This window comes from Stegodyphus dumicola, chromosome 1 (genome assembly GCF_044657685.1).
Source record: "Stegodyphus dumicola isolate Sdum_Otavi_A_Nest chromosome 1, ASM4465768v1".
Taxonomy (NCBI): Eukaryota; Metazoa; Arthropoda; class Arachnida; order Araneae; family Eresidae; genus Stegodyphus; species Stegodyphus dumicola.
Window position 1 is genome coordinate 155578456 of NC_140768.1, and position 21935 is coordinate 155600390.

General features: G+C 32.5%; 1 protein-coding gene across 3 annotated transcripts in view; it reads right to left on the reverse strand.

Moving 5' to 3' along the window:
• LOC118186767 (spermatogenesis-associated protein 22-like) overlaps positions 1-21935 on the reverse strand; it is a 163653-nt gene that overhangs the window by 81218 nt on the left and 60500 nt on the right. For all 3 annotated transcript variants that reach the window (XM_085822351.1, XM_085822346.1, XM_085822348.1), the window contains exons 2-4: positions 11404-11739; positions 6379-6445; positions 4224-4425 (exon numbers count right to left, since the gene is read on the reverse strand). In XM_085822351.1, the coding sequence (XP_085678477.1) occupies positions 4224-4425; positions 6379-6445; positions 11404-11739 (605 nt within the window). The remainder of the gene's footprint in view (positions 1-4223; positions 4426-6378; positions 6446-11403; positions 11740-21935) is intronic.

Below are 21935 nucleotides of genomic sequence, written 5' to 3' on the forward strand. Positions count from 1 at the left end.
TCGAGTTTTAATAAGTGAAATTGTTTTTGTCGTACATATATGAAATTTTCAGTGTGTCATCTTTATACATAGATGATTATTTTTCTTGATTTATTTTACTTAATAGTGTTATAACGTTGCGCGCCTCCAACTTGCACGCAACCAAGAGGTGACTGTGAAAACTTGTATAAAAGATAAGCCTTGTGAAGGGTTTAAGTCCCTTTTTATTCAACGTAATAAATTACAATTGCGTCCTCTTGACGCTTACAGACTGTGCCTACTTGGCAGTCAAATAAAAATAATAACCTGAAAAGAAAGTAAAGACAAGATTCTAACTACGAGGCTCTCTAAAATAACTAACTCACCGTGTTTTACAATACCGCTGCTAATTCAGCAGACTTGAAGCTCACTGGAACAATTTCCACTACTTCCCGCCAAGCACATAGGCCGCAACGCGGGATTCTTCAATTCTCGCTAACTACCTCCGCGCTCGCTAAGTAAGAATCTCTCACCGAACTCGTTTCCTTCTATTTAAATCAGAATACTTCCGCTGATAATTTGAATCCTTGCGCGTTCTACTCAAATTTACATATTCTGGCATTGGCAGTTCCAGGGGAAAGTAAGGCTTGACAGGAAAGATAGTTTAAACTTAAAATAAATGTTAGTTAAAATAAATATAAACCCTACAGTGCATAAGAATTTTTTTTATAAAGAGAAAACTAACTGTATTTTCCGAAAATTTAAAATTTGTACTGAAGCACTGCGCGCAAACTAACAGTAATACAAATTTAGTTACAGTAATAATTTTAAGTGAATCTAGCGCCAGAGCGTCGCTAGGGTAAACAAATACTAGAGTGAATTTTAAAGAATGCATTTATTCTATTGTGGTTTATGCGCTGTCGGCGAAGTAGACTTAATTCAATCCAATAAGTTTAAATGAAATGCAAGAAAAATGCGTATAATTTAATATTCCGTACAAGGAAGTCATGTGGTGTACACATCAGATTTTTTTTTTCCAAACTAAAGCGATAACTCGTTTCCAGGCTGGTAAAGTCTGAAGTGTATTAACACAAGCTTATAGACACAGAAAATCTCCACAAATGCATTTAGTTTAGTCTTCATATTTACATATAGTCGTATTCAAACGTGCTAATTGTAAGCAGACACATTGCCTTGCAGACTGCAGTACCGATGAGCTGCTATCACCCGCTGTAGCGAATCCGTTTATGATGCACCCCGAATATAATGCCCAAGTTTTTTGGTCCCATCCAATTTCCTATACACTTATTGTTATTTTACGTGACTATAGTGAACTTCCAAATGTACAAATTGGATATAATGAGCTTCGGCCATATTATCGACTGACATTTGTTAGTATTTTGCAAAGGGTTTTCCATGATTTCTGCAAATTTCAATTGAAAAGTTACTAACTTCATCAATAATTAAAAGTGCCTTTAAGTTACTGACTTGACATGAGGCAGGTGTAACACCAAGTCTTGAAAAACCAGGACACACAATAAACATGCTTTGGATGATCCTATTGTGTAACACATTGAGCCAAAGAACCGTTGATTAACTCTGGCAAAGAATTTGAATCGGTATATTTGACTCCATTCAAATTCTTTTGAGTTGTCAGTCGGGGAAAAAGGAAGTAAAGAATAGATTCTTATATTAGCTTGCTGCTATGCAGGTGGTTCGTCTTTTAAGAAATGAAATCTTTTAATCCTTATAGGTTTGTTTGTACAGTGTAAAATTATTAATATACGGTGAAACAGAAAAACAACACAATAGAAATTTAGTAATTGCACATAATAATAATAGTAATTAGTTCTTAGTATTTTTTTTCTTTTCATAATAGAGGTATTATTAACTTCTTTCGGGAGATGTGAAAATGCTAACTATTCTTTTTGTGTGATTGATAAACAAATTTTTGCACTACTTATAAGACGATCCATCCTTCCCCCGCTTATCCAATTGAATACAATAAACCACTGGATACGCCGAACCAAACTTAAGTTCTCTTGAAGTTAGTTATAGCGGTTGCTCAACTGTATATGATAAATCAGTATATAGATGATCCTCTCTGTAACGAAACCGGCCTTAGAGAGTCTATGATTAGACTACACAGTTGATTCGCCTTTTAAGGAATAAAATTTTTATCCTAATTTGTATGAGTGTAAATGATCCTCAAGCTTAGTCTTCCGAATTGGTGTTTAACATTTTTTAGATCTTTTGCAAGACATACGATATTCTTGACAAAAGTTATTGAATATCCGCTTTGCAATCATGTCTTATGTAAAAGTTAAAAGTAAAATCCTCCATATTTTTTGTTATCCGTTATCCTAAAAAATGAAATCACTGTATAATTTTATGAATAAAATAATCATTCATAACTATAAACGTGCAATTCCAGAAAAGGAATTTGAGGAATCATGAATTCTCTAATTTAAAGATTAATGCGAGGAATCACGATACTGTTGTTAAGTAATTTAACGTGTAAAACTATTAACTTAAATTTTGTTATTACTTTAATAAATGCAATTAAAACTTAGTATGAATATTTTTAACTTAAATTTATTATTCACTTCTTTCGGTACAATATTAAAAATTTTCTATTTTTTCGCAGATTCTTCATTCAATTTTTACAGATTTCTTATCGAATTGGATACAGCGAAATAAGGTTTCTTCGGGTTTGTTACAGCGTAATTCGACTTTATTACTTGAAACGTTTGACAATGAATGCAATATGCTACAAGCTTTTTCTCTATAAACAGTTACCAAAAAAATCTTTAAAAATTTTCATAATTTTTCAATAAAAATGGACGTAGTTAATTAAATTACAAACATAATTACTTTAAAAGTGACGTGACTCCATTTTCCGCAAAAAACATAACATTTATTTAAAAGCGTACTATACTGCATAATTTCTCTGCTTTGTTTTCATATGTGCAGCAAAACTGTTCATGATATAAAAATTTTCGCTCGTTCATTGGAATTTAGTGGATAATGTCACTTAAGAATCGTACAGTGATTCAGGTAGGTATTATAAAATAAACTCTTATTTTGTTACATTTCCTTCTAATCATTCCAATAAATAGAAACTAGAAAAGAAACTTGGAAACAGATTCTGATGACAACAATATATATTTAATAAAAATTTCAGAAAAAGTTGGCTTGATTCGATTGAAATCCCATATTTAATATTTCGTAAATGTATGATTTTTCACATTTTGTTGACTTTGAAAGGGGTATAATCCATTTTATGTCTTCAAAAGTATAAATCTCTTTTAACTAATATTTTAAAAACGAACACGTTATAAATTTAAATCAGTTTTATATTTAAAAAACATAAAATGAGCGTATTAACATATACCAGTACTTTTCAAAGCATTCCCTTAACTATCTCTACTTAATATAAAATGGATACCGCTTTCAAAGAAAACGGTGTAAGTCTTTTTTAATCTTTTATAAAATCTTTTTTAAATGATCATCTCACTTTTAAAATAATCTCTGAAAAGACAGTAGAAAAATTATAATCTTTTAATTCTGTTATCTTCTCAAGAAAATACTTTAAGTGCAAAAAACGGCTCCATCATTTTACTAAATATACATTAATAAAGCAATAAACATATATTAATAGTCAAATATTATTTAAATAAAGTAAATATGTACTACTTTATATTAATTTGTTTGTACTCGGATATCAATTTTTAGCTTCTGAGAAAATTTCTGCACAAACTCTTGATAAGTCAGTTATAGGAGTGCGTCAAAATGTACGGAAGATCACTTGAAATATAAATAGTATGATTCAAATGAATTATATCCGAAAAGAAGTAACATGTCATGATTAAAAACTGATTTTTGTTCAACAAAAAATATATCAGGCCTATGGAATGCAAACCAGTAAGTATGCGTATAGCATACGTGTTGGATTTTAAACCTATATAGGTGTATAAAATATGCTTCCCTATGTAAGCATTTGCAAGACTGAATCAGTTAGAATTTTAAGCTTCACCAGATATCAGCAATCTAATTCCGGATTGCTTTGATTACTTTTGCAAAGGAATATGAATCAGAAAATTTTTAATTCTGTAATAAAATGAGAGAACTTTTTGGGAAGAGTGACTTCACCTTTTTTATTTGAATTGCTTACTGTCCGTCCTATAAATGTTTCATATTTAGCCTGAAATGCCGTGAAAACTTGTTTTATCCAGTAAAATGGTCAACCTGATTAGCATACTTACGGATAAAACAGTATTTTTCCTTTTCTTAGACTTTTCCAGTTTAAACGCCAAGCCTTTTAACGAATCGGAGCTTAAAACGGTTTGTCTCATATGTGTCTTTTGTGCTTTATTCGTCTTGTCATTCCGATTTTCACATGGCAGATCTTGAATATTAAACGAGTTATTATTTTGAATTCTATGTGGTTGGACAGGGAACATGTTCCTGAAAAAGAGGAATAATCAGTTATCCTAATGAAACATTCTTACAGGAAATGAAATGAATTGAAACATTCTTATTCTTTAGTTTATTTTGTATTATATTTAAGAGAAACGAAATTTATAGATATGAACTGGAATTTTTATCCTTGGCCTCAAAACGATGTATGATGGGCAACTCAGAAACTATATAAAATAAGTATTTGATGAGAAATGGAATGAACGAATTCATAAGAAACAGAAAATCGCCTTTTTACAATTTAAAACTTAAAAATGATTTATCATGGTATTTTCATAATGAAGATATGACACTTAAGAAGAAATTTTATGACGCTTGGATTCAAAATAATTAAAATCTATTTGCAGTATTGTTAGATGAACTGAAAGGGTTCTACATATTTACAAATAAAAGTTCCCTATGTCAAAACAAGCATTCCCTATTTTTAAGTTAATTATTTTAGTAATAAAATGCAGTACGGAAACACACAGTAATAATACAAATTCGACTCTACTCAGTTACTAAGGGGTGACTGTGGCTCCGTTTCAAAATTCCTACTTTGGAGAAAATCCTGACATAATTTCAAATAATTCAGAAGATTAATGTGACACACATGCACATATCCATACACACAATTTATCCAACAATTTTGTTACTGATTCAAAAAGTAATATGTTTTTTAATCTATTAAATGTTAATTTATGTTCCACTACAACCTTTCACAAAGTTGTTCACCTTCTTTCTGGTTTCTCAACACTTTTTAAAAATGATTACTATGCTAGTTTGCCATTTTTAGGGAAGAGGATTAAGATTTAGTATTGCTGCATTTACACTTTCCTTTGCTAACAAGCCCACCAGCGACCGTGCGATAAAGTCGCTGAACACTGATAGTTCGGTCCGAGTTTCGAATCCCGCGAACGGGCTGGCCGCATGGGTGTTTTCGTAGTTTTCCCCATGTGTAACGTGTATACGAGCCAGTTTCCCTTAGAAAGTCCTCCACGAAGGCATCCCTTCCCTTAGGCAGATAGCCTTCGAGGCTTTGCCGTAATTAAATAACCTAACCTAACCTTTGCTAACAAATGAAAGTGTCATCATGCATGATCATGATGAATTATGATCAGCAAACCATTTTCATGTAGACAATGGTTTTTCACTTAATTCTTTAAACATTAGATTATAATCATCAGTATACATATTAACAAGAGCTAGAGATCAGAAATTGATAGTTAAAAGTGAACAATTCATGGAATGTAAAAAGATTTGGCCAGTATTCAGTGCAGTATCCCTAAAATCTATATCATTTGGACCCTGAGATGGATTTTCGGATCCCCAAATTTCACATTTTTTGTTTTTGTTTGATTAATGAGAATAAATAATATTTCACAGCAACTAACCTGTCAGTGTTCAACGGTGTTTTACATTCTATCATAATATCATCCATATAATTAAATGCCTTTTCAGTAGTGCATAGAAGCAGATTAAATCAAATTTAAGCAGTTTTGTCAATGCCAGGTATTTTTATTTTCCTTCTTTTTAGCTTAAATATTCAACCCAAAAGTTAGATTACGAAGATTACGTGTATGTATGCAATTTCTCAAATCCGGAATACTCGAAATTCGTCTATATCTGAACCACAATCATACCCGCTTACTTCACCCTTACTCAGTCTGTTAATGAACAATAGACATTAATTCTGAAAGAAAAATTAAGTATCTTACGCTTTTCCGAATAGTAACAAACAGCCATGCTCCTGGAAGTGGAAAATATTTTATTTCGGTCAATGGCAAAACATTTCTTTTAAACGCTTGGTTTTCTCATTAAATCTGAAACAAGTTTTCTTACTTCCCGAGTGGCAACACGTTGCTTTTAAATCGCAGACTTTCTTAATCAAAAAATCATTAAATTCACACAAAATATGATATAAATAAAAAATCAAATTCCAAAATTAGAGTAATAACTTACGTATCGTTTGGCCAATATTCCTCATTTGGATTCATAAAATTTTCATTCCCAAAAACGTCTTCCATTCCTTTAAAGAAAATGTAGTAAAATAAAACCTATATATACTAAAAAGGTAGAGGTATTAATTAAGAAAAACTCAACAACTACTATTACTAATAACTTAACAAAAACTTATTAAGATTTATTAAGAGATTTAGAGTCAGGAAACATAAGAAATCAATCGGGCCCCCTATTTGGATTCGAATTCGAAGCATGCATATTTCACTTGCCAATACCATCTAACCATTTACACTATGCGAGCACACACGGGGAAATGTAATAATTCCTTACCTTCTCTCTCACTTAAAAAGCGATAGGACAGAGGCATGCAAGCCTAGTCGACAGCACATAATTCGCAGCGTATTATCATTTAATATATTTTAATTCGGATGACTCTGTACGCTTTTAAGATTTCGTACCAGGAAACAGGAGAAACCACCTATATGCCTTCGCCGGAGTTCGTACTTGGAAACTTCCGGTTACCAGTGCGAGAGTACACAGGAACGCACTTCCATTTCGAGAACATATGGTAGAAGGCAGTATTCCTTTCACGCTGTAAGCAAAGTTTATTAACTGCAACAATATATCCACCAGGAATAAACCTTTTAAGGAATCTAAGGCACCAATGAGTAGCACTATGCGATATTTTGCCATTGCTTATTTCAGTGGATAAGTAAGAACAAAATGAATATACTGTGTAGAGGCAGAAGCCTCCAAATGTATTTTGTCGACGCCGGAAGTTAAAGCAGCAGAAATCGAAACGCTTATTTCATCATTTTTTCTTTCATTGTATATTTTTTTCAATTATCCTTCCAGTTTTAGACACTTGTCCACGAGGAAACATAAAATATGTAACCTTAAAAGCAGTCTGTTTAACACAATTATTAGGTCTGTAGAGTCATTAGATTATTTTAAAGCTAGAGATGAGAAAAATTAGCAATGCCCTCGTCGGGACTCGAACCAAAGACCTCTCGAATACGGTCCGAGTGTTCTGACCATTACACCACGAAGGTAGAGTCATTAGATTATTTTGAAGCTAGAGACGCGAAAAATGAGCAATGCCCTCGTCGGGACTCGAACCAAGGACGAATTCGGACCGATTGTGCTGATCACTACACCACGACGGTATACTAGATTATTGTTAGCGCTCTAGTATTCAATTTGTCACGGGAGAAGGAAAAGCATTTAAACAGAAATTCGTACACACGGGCATTTTCGATGTTTGAAGGAAAGAGATTTGGTTCTCTTTCGATGCGAAAGAGTTAAAGGGCGACTGAGAATTAGGGGTCCCAGTCGCCAAATCCTGGTGGTGGAGAATCATCATCCACCACCCTTTTTAGTTTGGGCGCCACTGTAGCGTCATTAGGTTATTTTGAAGCTAGAGAAGGAAAAAGGAGTAGTGCCCTCGTCGTAACTCGAGCCACTGACCTCTATAAAACGCGCCGAGTATGCTGACCACTACACCACGAAGGCATGATAAGAAGGCGGGAGAAATACCTTATAAGTTAAATACCAAATTTTACACCAAAATAATAATTAAGTTCACAAACATGCGACATTGATGATAACCAGAATCAACGGTGTCAACACTTGTTTATGTGCATGTTCTTTGAAAACGAACCAGATGTTACTATTTGCTTACCAGGAGAATAGCTTCCGTTATTAAGTCTAGTACTAGTCGGTGGCCTTTATTCGAATGTTGGCCTCGGAAAAGAGAAAATTTAGAGAAAGTCTGTTCATCATTAAGTGCTCCAAGATGGCAAACTGGAAAGCAAAACACCTCTATGAAAAATTGGTTAGAGCTCATTTCTGTGGAAACAGACTGCTGAAGACTATCTGTAGAGTGCTGCTTTTGTGACAGACAGACAGTACATGACGCCGTCCGAGGCATATCCCTACTAAACTAGATTTTAGAACAACGATTTCTAAAAGATAGTCTATCGCAAGCCTATATTTAATACCTCTCCTTTATGGCATTTGTCCATTTCTCACCAAGCATTAGCTTTGTGTTGTTTACTTGTTATTTCCAAGAAACAGCAGTCATGAAAATTTGATCCTTTTCTATCGAACTGAACTAGGAAGTTCTTCATGCCGCAATCATTATTAAAAAACTTTGCACATTTTTGAAAGTTTTAAATAAATTCTTGATCCATAAGTTGGATTAATATTGCAGTTCCTGTTTTGCACTTGTTAAGGTCACAGGTTTCCGTTTCATTCCCTAATGGACAATTTTATCAAATTCTGAAAATATCCTGAATAGATAAACAACAACAAACGATTTATGAATGCGAAATTTTGGAGGGGAAAAAAAAAAAAAAAAGTTAACTGAAATGGACAAAAAGATGCAAAATAAACTAGGCCGAATATTTCAGAATATAGCCGATAGAAATGCAAGTAACGCCATAAAAGAATAGTCAGTAAAAAATGTGCCGCACTGGATGTGGCAATTAATTGTATACCAGATTAGCGGACTTTTACTATATTACATCTTGCTTATATATTTAACTTTTCATGTTATAATTCAAAAGCAGAAAACAAGCTTCTCGAGACTGTTTTTATCAGCATCAGAAGTCAAAAAGACGCCCAATCAGGAAAGTGGTTAGTGACTGTGACTGCCGCACGGAAAAGACAGCGTCCGAATCTCGAAGAAGGCACGGATATTTGTAAATGTATAGCACCGCTGCGGCATAGGGGGCATTCAAAATATACGGCGAGTGGTGAGTCCTCTAGAAAAGTTGGTGATAAGGAAAAAAGGGTGGGAAACCCTCGACTCCGTCCTCCGGCGTGCTCTCCTTCAAAATTGGGTGCGGACGAAACTGAGCAAAACTGAGACTATCACCTGCATGGTGCTCAAAGCTGTTGCCAACGACAGGCGCAATCTTGCCTCCTTGCCACGATGAATTTGTTGGGTTTCTGATATCAGACAAGCGAGATTTGTCACAGTCTCTGTTAAAAATATAATTATAAAATAGCTGAATGATGTATTTGCAAATAAATCAGTTTATCTACTAAAAAAACTTTTACATGAATTTAAAAGTACGCAAAATAATTATTATATAATAATATTTCTCTCTCTCTCTCTATATATATACATAACAGTATATTTATGCAATATTACCCAATGTATTTATTGTACGACATTTATAACAAAATATAATGCTCATCAAAAACTGATGAAAGTACCTTAAACTCGAAGGAATGTAGTTACACAAAAGTTTTTAACCATCTCCTCAGAATTCCAGATTTAAATTTCGTACTTAGGCTCTATTTAAATCTCGTGCATACCATTCATTTCTCCCTAAAACGACTATCATTAAGGTATTTCTTATCTGGTAGATACGACGTTTGCGCTTTGGCTTAATTACATCAGCTAACCATTCATTCAGATCATTTAAATTTTTAATAATTCAAAACCAATTAATTATTGAAATTGAACGAAATTTTTCCAACGTTATAATATTTATATTACCAAAGAGATAAATGAAAAGCAAATTGCTCAAACTTATCAAATATGCAATAGTTCAATTTTACTACTTTGATTTTAATTATGTGAAATTCTACTGATAATGAAAACTTTCCTTTTTTAAAGTGTTTTTAATGCAAGCTGATTTAAACTTTTTTTAATATTTAAATGTTCTACTTCTTCACACTTATTAAATTCAAAAGAATTGCAAAATACGTAAGAGCTAGTATCTGACAAAGGAGGGATATGTTATTGAAGGACTTTTCTTCTACAGAATTCCTTGAAAGAAAATTAACTTCTCATACCTCAAGATATTTTGGAATTTTACTAAAAAACCAATTGAGAAATTGAGTAATCTTTAATAAACTTCTTATATACATTTGTAAAAAATAATTTCATAGTTGTAGTTCGTAATTCATAATTTGTAATAATAATTTTACAAGTGAGTACAAATATGAGTTTCAATAAAATGAAACTGTAGTAAATATATTATCAGAAAGCGTATGAATGACTATAAAATAGGAAGTTTGTCTTTTAACTACACTGATATTAAAGAAGGTTGCAAAATTAAATATCTTATTGCGTGGACCCAAAATTCAGCAATGGCAGGTTGCGAAAGCAGCGTTAAAGGCTGCTCTTTCAGTTCCGAAATGAAGATTAGAAATAATTTCGGTTATAGATATAAATAAGTTTGTGTAATCTCATATTTAGATACTTAATTTTGAATTTATAAGATTTTCGCTTAAAAAAACTGCGAAGTGTAGTATATTATAATAACTTTAATTTAAATTATATCACTTTTTAGCCCAAAGGGGAGTTAACCCAGAAGGACTGTTAGTCTCAAAACGACATTTTGGGTTGTGTCACTTAAATGCGAGGTGCTATTTTTCAAATTGCTGCTATAAAATGTCTGAATCAAGCCAAATCTGAATGTCAAATGTGCAGTAGGAATTAAAGATAGGGAATAATGGTGCTTGTTTTTGTCAAATTTGATGTAAATATAGGAATTTAAAATAAAAAAAAAAGATGGCATTTAGATTTTTGGAGCTTGAAATCGAGTATCATGCAGGGGCGTAGCTAGAGGGAGGCAAGGGGGAGCATCTGTCCCCGGGCACAGAATCCAAGGGGCGCCAAACTGATGTTACGACAATTTAGAATTAAATGTTTTCCATCCTTGGCAAGCAGTAGGGGGCGCGAAATCTTCAGATGTCCCTGGGCGCTGAAATCCCAGTAACTGAAAAGCGATTCATTAAGTCCAATTGACTTTGATTCCATTTCGAATAAAGTATATATGGTGTTAAAAAGCAGCTAATTGAGCTTTGAAATGTAATGGTATGGAATTAAAAGCAATTAGTTAAAAGCACATAAATATGTATCTGAAAATTAATAAATGTTCTATGTTAGAAATTGTTTCCTATGTTGTAATTAGTGGCATATTAAGTTGGATTTCCAATTCGTTTATTATTTTTTGGTATGCTGTTGCTTGTTATTCAAAAACTCTGAAAAATGAAATTCATCATTACCCCAATTATCATGATCTACAACTTCCATTGAAGTAGAGTAGCTATTATTGTACGAAGGCGTTGTTTCATAGATATTTGACTTCGACCCTCTCTGATTAGGCAGTAAAGGCGTTTTCTGTGCTGCTGGTTCCATTCCAATGTAACCTGACTGGCCAGCTTCATACGGATGTGTGTTCTGCTCCCACATATTGGTCAACACAGGTGTTCTCAAATTTGCCGACATTCGGTAGTTTCCTCCTAACGCTGGAGTAGCAGGTGGGATGTGATTTCGCATGCGTGATGCAACATTATTCCTGAAGGTGAAAGAAGTGGGTTTATTGGCCACATTATTCGGACCTAATAAAAGAAGAAAATAAGAAATTATACGGAGGTCAGCTTTGTGATATTTCTTAATGTTTAAAATACAAGTTTAAATTCGTATAAATAAAATACAAAAATTAGACTTTCTTTCTCTTTCTCCCCATTTTTTTAAATATTTAAATCTTGTTTCTTATTGTCATTACAAATTTATACCTATAATATATGAACCGACAGAAACTCTTTTAATTAACATTTAACTTAATTAACATTACAGCTTAATTTAGTTTATAAAATAATAATTCCATCATATAATTTTATTACTAAGGTTTTGACGTTTATCGGTGCAAAACTGAGAGGCAAATAAATGTTAAGGCAATTATATATAGCATTTGACATGTCATGTATTACAAAGCCACACCCCTTTTAGAAATACTTCTTCCTTTAGAAATACTTAAATATGAATTTTGCAGATATTATTTCCATTCAGCTCATATTTTATCTTAAAATATTATATTTTTATCCTGTTCGTATGTTCTCACGGTTACAGACAATCATCCTTTATTAATCGTGCCGGCCCAAATGAGAGCAATCGGGAAAATTAATTTGACTTATGGTCAAATGATAAAGATATGATGTTTCTAAAACTTCGGCACTTTAAAAACATGTCCCTAAATGTCTATTTTTAAAAATTATCCCAGTAAAAAGAAAAATTGAAGACTTGATTTTAAATAGCATGTAATAAATTTCAAACACAATTCTTATAAAGTATATACACTATGTAAATTCATCGAGCTATTTGCATGAAAGATAAATCCAACGAAAATGAAAACGACAAAAGAAAATTCCTCTATTAATTGTTAATTAATTTAGGGCGAATACATGTAATGGTTCGTGGGGTTTCTTTCATTAACCATTTGATTCTGAAATAGAAAGTACACTTAAATATAAGTTGAGCATTTAAAGAAACTGATGCATTCAAGTGTAACATCCGATAGCCAAAAGACCTAACTATAATAAGGCAGGTTTTCATTAATGTTATAATCTCTAAGAGTGGAACTGGAAGACGTTTGTTTAAAGAGGTAGATTATATTTTCAGTAATCTTGGTAAAAGTTTTGAGTACATGACCTCTGAACATTAGATTCAGTATATATTAGATCACTCTTACAGTGCCTATCGCATATATACTTCCTTTTCAGGCTACCAACTGGTTCCGAAACATTTTCAACAGGATTTACCGTTGATGAAAAATGCATGACTTTTTTTTTTTCCCCCATTCCGCAAAATGTCGCAGATTTTTTTTTTTTTTCATTTGACTAATTGGATGTTTGAATCAAAACTACATTTTTGTGGTTATTACAGAATATACGATTTCTTTTATATGTTGGCCTCAGGAATCCGCAGCGACTGGCTGTTTATTGCCATGTGACAAAGTGCAAAAGAGTAATTTCCAAAGATTTTCATGTGCGGTACTAGCTATACTGTGCAATACAAGTATTAATTTGTTTTATTTGATCATAGCAAAGCCCTCGAGGGCTATCTGTCTAAGAGCAGGGATGCCTTCTTGGAGGAATTTCCAGCAGAAACTGGCTCGTATACATGTTACACGTGGGGAAAACTACAAAAACGCCCATGCAGCTAACCCGTTTTCTGGGATTCGAATCCCGAAACAAACTACCGATGTTCAGCGACTCTATTACTCGGCCGTTGGTGGCCAGCTTTAAAGTATCTAAAAGATATCATAAGTTGACATATAATAACATTTTGGCCTTTTAAAAGTTTTTAAATCTTCAAATGTCCATATAAGGTAAGCCTAATTATTTTTCAATAGAACGACTTACTAACACAAATAAACAAAGAACTATAGATCTAGTCAAATATTGTGTTTTAATGATTAAAATAAAAAATATTACTAAAATTGTCCTCAAACATGCAAATATTTTATGAGCCCAAAAGAGTCCGAATGGGCTATTAGTCACTAAACGGGATTTGGCTGCTTATCACTTTAGATGTCTAAATAACTTTTCAAATTTTTGCCAAAAAATATTATCGCCCTGTATTATTTTTAAAAATTAAATAATGAAGAATCTGCATGAATGTATGTATGTTTCTCGCATTTTGAAAAAATGACGGAACCTAGAGCCATCAAATTTTGAATAACATAGTCCTCTACCCGAACATGTGCACCTGGAAGCCCGAATTTTGAAGTTCGAATCTTATATTTTATATTTTGTACAACTCTAATTAATTTTTGATTATTAAACTCAACGATTCGAAAACGAGCAATAGCAACACTGTACTGAATAAAACCGTTTTTATCTCCAGCACGCTAGACTGTCTATCGGAAATTCTAAAGGTACGTTGTTTGGAAATAGTTCGTGATTTTACTATTCAACTGAATTTAAAGTGGCGTAAGAGCGAAGAACATGATATTTATTTAAGAAATTTAACACATAAAGCGTTAATAATAAATAAACAAAAAAAAAGTTTTGCGAGCCATGTTAATAAGACACCTGCAATTGCTATGATAAGCTGAAAAAAGACTGAAAAAAAAAATAGAAAATTGTATGGCAACACTTTTGACTTCATCAAAAATTCTAAACACATGCTGCTTTTAAAATTTTTGTAATTTTGCTGTTGAACTGCGTATGGCGTAAAAGCGAATAAAATTATGCTTAAGAATAAAGTTAAAAAGATGGGAAGAAATAGTTTAGCAGGAATGAGTGGAACAGCAAACTGGTAGACTGAGAGCTCAACGAGAGCGCAGAAATGAAAGATTAGACATATAAATTTAAATCAATTTATAGCAACATTATTAAAAAGTATTACAATTTAGTAAAAGTATTATAATATGTATAGATAATTTATATCAACATTATTAAAAGGTGAAATAAAAATTTATATCTTTAAGAAAGGCATTTATCGCTCTTAAATAGCTAAATTTATTAACTAATAAAAACTGCCTAACTTTAAACGCCAAGTTAAATACACTCATGTCCATAAATTAAGGATAATGCAAAATCAGACAAAGGAAGAGTTAGAAGCGAAACAAATTTGACTTATTTGTAAAGCTTATTTATTCAACAAAAGGTAAAGAGCAAAAAACGATGCTATATGTTTGATATTATTAAAACAATTAGCGATTTTTTCAACCTGGAACAAATTACAAAAAAAAAAAAAAAAAAAAAACCTATTTCCAAAAAACCAATATTACATGGTTGGTATGATTGTTAATACATTGTATGTCTCCCAGACGATGCCATACAGTCCGTACGACGCCTAGGCATGCTGAGTATCAAATTATCGATCTGATCTTGGGGGATATTACACCACTCAAAAAGCAATGCTCTCCGAAGTTCTGGTAGACATGTAGGAGGAGGTTGACGGGCTGCAAATCGTCGGCCAAACATGTCCCACACGTGCTCTACTGGATTCAAGTCCGGTGAGAATGCTGGTCAGTCCATACGGGTGATATCCTCCGATTGAAGGCATTCGCTTACGATGTTTGCACGGTGAGGACGGGCGTTGTCATCCATAAACACAAATTGTGCGCCCATGGCGCCCCGAAAAATAAGCACATGTTGTTCCAGAATGACGTCCCGATAGATTTGGCTTGTCATGCTTCCAATTTGAACATGCAGGTCGGTTCTGGAACCCAGAATAATTCCACCCCAAATGAGCACTCCTGGACCACAGTAACGGTGTCGTTCAATGATGTTTTCTTGGTGGTAACGGGTACCTGGAGCTCTCCATATAAAAGTCCGGCGAGAATCAGACTGTAAGCTAAACCTGGACTCGTCGGAAAACATCATGCAAGCCCACTGTTGCGGTGTCCACAATGCATTCTCTCTACTCCAGGCGACAGTGAGTTGCAGTAAGTGGAACTCATTTGACAGGTCTACGAGTATATAGACTAATCTGCCCTAAGCGTCTGTACACGGTCTGCCTTGAAATTGTCGTACCAGTGGCTGAAGAGAGCTGACGAGACAGGTCTGAGACTGTGCTGCGCCTGGCTTTTGGCAGTAACTGCCAAATACCAGTCCTCATTCGGCGTTGTAACTCTGGGGCGACCTGTGCTGTAACGTCTACTCACATTACCATCATCTTAGAATAGTTGCCAAAGCTTGAAGATGACACTCTGGGCAATTCCAAGTTCGTCTGATACTTCCAGCTGGGTACGCCCCCATTCCAGACGGCCGATAATTCTACCACGTAAAAAACCATCCAAATGCGTCCTTTGTGTCATAACTATTCGGTTATTGTACTGAAATGCTTATAAAGCGCCTGCGAACAATTTTACTTCTTTACCTGTATTCCTTATATATCACTCTCTTACACTCTCGTCATTGTGACGTATCAGTGGCGTCATCTGGTTACTTCCTGAAATTTGCATATGATTCTTGAAGATGTGTGTAGTGATTTTACAGGTGATATATTTATTTTAGAGTTCGAGTTCCGCGTGACTCCGAATTATCCTTAATTTATGGACATGAGTATATTTTGCTTTTGCTAAATACAGAATCGTCTATGTGCAAGGGCATGTGGAGTATAAATTAAAAATGTTACTTTCAATGACGTGACAATACTTGTCAAAAGTTGCTTCCAGATTCTTTCTGTTGTTCTCATTCGCCAGTTTCCGAGGCATGATCCATGTGCATGAAAAATGTTTTGCAAGACATGATATTACATAGCGACTGAAAACAGTGCACCTCTTTTAACGTATATAACAAATAAACTTCCGATCTGGGAGCTTCAGATTACAATTTAGCAGCTGGACGGCAAGTTTAATATACAAAATTTTCAGAAATTAAAATATATATATATAATGTTGTATGATCATAAATCCATTTAGTGCGAAAACAAGTTATTACTACTTGTGCAATTGCTGCAAAGTTAGTTAATAATAATTTATTTCCTAAACAGTATTGATTAATTGATTATATTATCTCCTAAGTTTAATTAAAGTAGAATTATTTTAAAAGAGTGAATCCATACTGGTAAGTTATATTTTGAAAGAAGTTTTGAAGTAATTTGAAAGCAAAATGTTAATAATGTTTTAACGGGGACTGGAGTTATATATATATATATACGTATATATAAAGACACAAATATTTCGCTTTTGTTCTCGAATAAAATTCAATATTTGCTTTTGCAAACTTATTAAATGGAGTCACCACTATCAAGCATAAATTAAAACTAAGCTCAAAATTAATTTCAATTTTAAAAGCTCTTTAAATTTTCTTCATTTTTACTTCCTTGTAAGAAGTAAAAAGGAAGTATTGTAATCACGAAAAGTATCAGACAGCATATTTCAACGAAAATATCCATTTTGACCGCAATCGAATGCCATTTAACGAGAGAATTTTTCGTGGCGTCTACGTTCGTACGTACGTATCTCGCATAATTCAATAACGAGTAGCCTCAGAACGTTGAAATTTTGTATACAGGACTGCTATAACATGTAGATGTGCACCCTGTATTTTGGTTGCAATGGGCCGCACCAAACGTATATAAATATGTTTATATATATCAAGCAAGGTAGTAATTACAATTTTGAAAAACTAATTTTGGTCTAGAAAACATCTTGCGCAATATGCTGCAAAATAAGTAAAATATAAAAAAATGTAGTAAGCTCGCCTAAAAGTTACCAAGAGCTGCTGCTCCAAAAAGTTCAACACGTTTTAAAAAAATTAATACATATGAAAATCAAACCATTAAACATGTAAATCATTAAAAAAACAGAATCAGATAAAAAAAAAAAGTAAGCGGAAAATGGTAAATTAACCCAATTCGACTTCCAAACTGGCTTTTCAAGGGAAATTTAATTTATTTGAACGTCGAATCGAACGTCGAATTTATATATATATCCACTCTGTTACCCGGCTCAGTGATCTCAGTTTCTTTACTCTTATATGATTGTAAATTGTACATTTTTTGCTTTAAAAATGATTGAATTGTGTTGTTCTTATCTTCCGGTTAAGGTTTTATACCTTTAGTAAATCTGTATGCAATACTTTTAGAATTATCAACAATTTTAAAGTTGTTAAAGTGCCGCTAAACCTAATAATTTTTTTGATGGCAGCCATTGCTTGTTTACATTTGAAACAGCAGGATAGTGGATTTGTTGCCAATCTAGAGAAACTTAATTTCGCAACAACAAAGATAACGCCTTCATTTATTATTGCGAATTAAATCATGCTTAATCCTTTCTGGAATTTTTTCGAGGAAATAAGTGTTTACTTCGTAATTTTTAATACAGATATTTTGAGTTTTTATGTATTTTTGCCTTGTCGCGAAGTGAGAACTGAATTAATTGAATGAGAAATACTCAATCGTCTGTGAAAAACTGTTTCTTTTTTGTTTTGTTTGCTTAATTTCTTTTATACATCGTTCTAGATTTATTATAGTATTTGAATAAAACATGTGACAACGATTAGATAATTCTTTAAATGATATAAATTTTTTGCATTCTGAGTTATAATATGAACGAAATATAATACTGTTAAGTGAACTGAGCGCCAGAGTGTCGCTATGGTAAACTAATAGAGTGAATTTTAAAGAATACATTTATTCTATTGTGGTTTATGCGTTGTCGGCGAAGTAGATTTAATTCAATCCAAAAAGTTTAAATGAAATGCAAGAAAAAATGCGTATAATTTAATATTCCGTACAAGGAAATCATGTGGTGTACACATCAGATTTTTCTATTTTATGAATATGAAATAATGTTTTTTAAGAATAAACAGCAAACTACCAGAATATTAAAAACAATTACAGCTCGACTAAAACTAAAAATACTTAAAATAATGTAACCCGTATGTTTCCTAGAAAATTTCCTTATCACCATTTTTAAAGATAATTCGATTTAATTTTGGACACAGAGTATAATATGTAAGAGACTAGGCATGACAATTAAATGTATTTTCATTTAAATCAGTCAGATTAAGAACTAAAAAACAATATACGAAGAATTACGATTATTGCTTTATAGTGTGAGGAATCTAAATTATAGGACTGAAGTAAGATTACAAGGTCAAGTGTAACCTTATAAGCGACACGGGAATAAATTACAGATCATATCGTAAGGAAAAGCAATATTTAGTTTTCCCCCTACAGCAGACTTCAGCTGCACAAGGAAGTCCAATAGAAGACTTCGGGTTCATTTAGGGCACTATATGCGAGCGTCGATGAAACCGGTGGCGTGGCAAATGCGGTCAAGAGCAGGAGACTGACGTTAATTACGGAAGGGGAAAAAGTAAACGGCTGTGTCAGGGATCATAAGAGATTTATATATTTTTTTTTTTAAAAGTGTTTTTTGGCTAGTTTATACATTCAAAGGAAAATACAAGTTACTCACTGAACTTCGCACATTAGTCTGAATAACCTTTAAACCCGATGAACAGTACATTTGTGTGACAAGGCGAGCTTTCTGACTGTACAATTTGTTTTACATTTAGCGAGCTTGTGCCGAATAAGTTTATTCGCTATTTTATGTAATTTCTGCAATATTTTGTAATTCTTTTATTTTTTTCATTTAAATTTTATTTTTTTAAAGATAATTTCTTTTTATTCACAAATATTTATATTTTCTATTTTTCTAATAAGTGAAACATTTAATTAAATTCTGATATTTTGTTTTCATAAGATAAAGTACGAAACCTTTGTTAAAATTTTCATAGCTCACTGTAGTTCAGTGACCGTATTTTAATGTGCCATTTTATTCGCGAGTCCATTCATCCGATTTGAAACTTGGAAATGAATTAAAAAATCGATCTTTCCATTCAATTGGTCCTATCGACTTAAATACAGTGAGCCTGAATAAACGGGAAGTATCTTTCGTAAATATAAAAACCATTATAAGCGCATTTCTAAATAACAATTTTAAAATATAATTTTCACAGCTGTTTGACGCTGCTTTCATTTCTTAATTATAAATATAAATATATGTACTGAAAATTACGAAGAGAATAACATATACGTATCTGTTATTACGAGAATAAGTATTGCTAATGTATGCGATAGGTCTTGAAAACTAATTTTGATTCACCTTTCTTTTCTTTATGAATGACGAATATCTGTTTGCCATACACGTGATCAAATAGGGAATAAGTGTTTAATCCGTAAGATTATAAGTATTGATTAACATTTCATATAACTACTTTTAATTGAGGCTTTCTAAGAGCAACCCCCTTAATTTTGACTCGCAGCTTTTAATTTTAGACTAGGATATGAGCATAGAATCTACCTTTAAACAATGGGATTTTTTTTTAAACACTGTGGCATGACAGTGCCTAGTAATAATAGTTTTAGCGTCACTAAGAATCATTTTCTGGATTCTCATATTGATTTTTTTCCAAAAGATATTAAAAGCTGCAATTGACGAGTATGAGCAATGCATAATACATACATATATAACGTAAGCATACCATAAAAAAAATGAACCCCAACAAAAGCTGATCGACTGCTATTAAACTCTAAAGAGGGGTTTATGGAAAATGGCAATTAAAATCAATTAAAATTCCATTTAATTGATTTTAATTATTTATTTACTGTATCGATTTATTATTAATTGTAATGGATTGGAATATTTGAATATGAATTAGCTGAATATTTAAGAAAAATATTATGACTTCGAGGATAGGAAAAAAAACATTTTTTGAATATTTACTTTCTTATAGAATGCAGATGAATTCATTTTTACTCAATGAAAATCAAAAATTTAGTAGCTAATTAATCTGTCTTGTATCGAGCACTTTAGTTCAGTGATCCGTATTAATGTGCGCTTTTTAAAAAAAAATTTAAATGCTTCAAGAATAATTAGAAAAGGGCATAACTCTCTTCTTACCCTTAAATTCTTCAATAAAAAAACTGCATTTTCAGCTATAACCAAGTGAAATAATTTTCTAAATATAATTCAAAGCATGAAAAATAAGGTACATAAACAGCTTGGAAATGGAACTAGCATTGAGATTCTCTTTAAGAAATATGGTGAAGCTTAACAAAAAGTCTACGAAGTGAAGTAATTCCGTAGAATATTTTCTAACTCTTTATGATTAAATTGCACTCAATTATACTTTATAAACGACATGTAAATACTATTTAATGTATATGTGTGGATGTGTGTGTGTGTGTGTGTGTGTGTGTGTGGCTCACTAGCGGCTGAGCTGTAAAATCGTTGAACTCTGGCAGGTCGATCCGGGGTTCGAATCCTGATCGACGGGGATGGCTGTATTGGCATTTTCGAGGTTTTCCCCACGTGTAACGTGCATAAGAGTCAGTTTTGCTTCGAAAGTTCTCCACGAGGCATCCTTACCCTTAGGCAAATAACCGTCGAATGCTTTGCTATAATCAAACAAACAAGACCAAACAATAGATATATAAATAAGTAGCTTAAAAACTGCTATATTTTATGTATACTTATCAAGTAGTATTTAAATATATATAATGATTAAAAGAAAGGAAAAGTCGGATACTAACTGATTGTATATAATGTAATCCCTATGATGGCCCTAACAATTCTTTTCTCACTTAAAGTCGTAACCCAAAAAGAGAACAAGTAAAATTAAACTTCAGATACGTATACAATACTGAATCTAATACAAAAAATACAAAATATAAAAATAAATTATATATGTACGAAACCTAACTAACTATTTATATTGATATTACGTAAGTATACGTATGGTAATGAACATTGTATAATAAAGATATTTTATACCTTGTTCTATATTTGGTTCCATTTATATATACCTATACGTAGATATATATAATTTAAGGATTCCATTTAAGGATTATAGTAGTAGTTAATACTACTACATATAAAACACAAAAGTGCACCAATAATGTATTTTTCAGTATTATTTAACTTCCTTCTTAAGAATTTTCTGCATTATCGTTTGCGTTATTTTATTCATAAGTCTCAAATAAAAACAACTATTGTTTATATGTCATTAGAAAATTAACCAAAAAGCAGCGACCACAATGTAATTGAGAAACAGTCCTTAGCCGTGAAAAGGTTGAAAGCCAGTCGGTTATGACTATTATCTCACATACTCAGTTACTTCGCATACATGGAACATAGCATTCGAAATGAAAAACTCAATATTTACTACAAATTCATTCGTGTAACAAATATCTGTCTTTTTACACCTATGGCTTTAAAAAAAGATGTTATTTATCTTACAGTTTATCGTTAAGTAATACATTTTCATTGTACAAAATTGCATTCATTCGA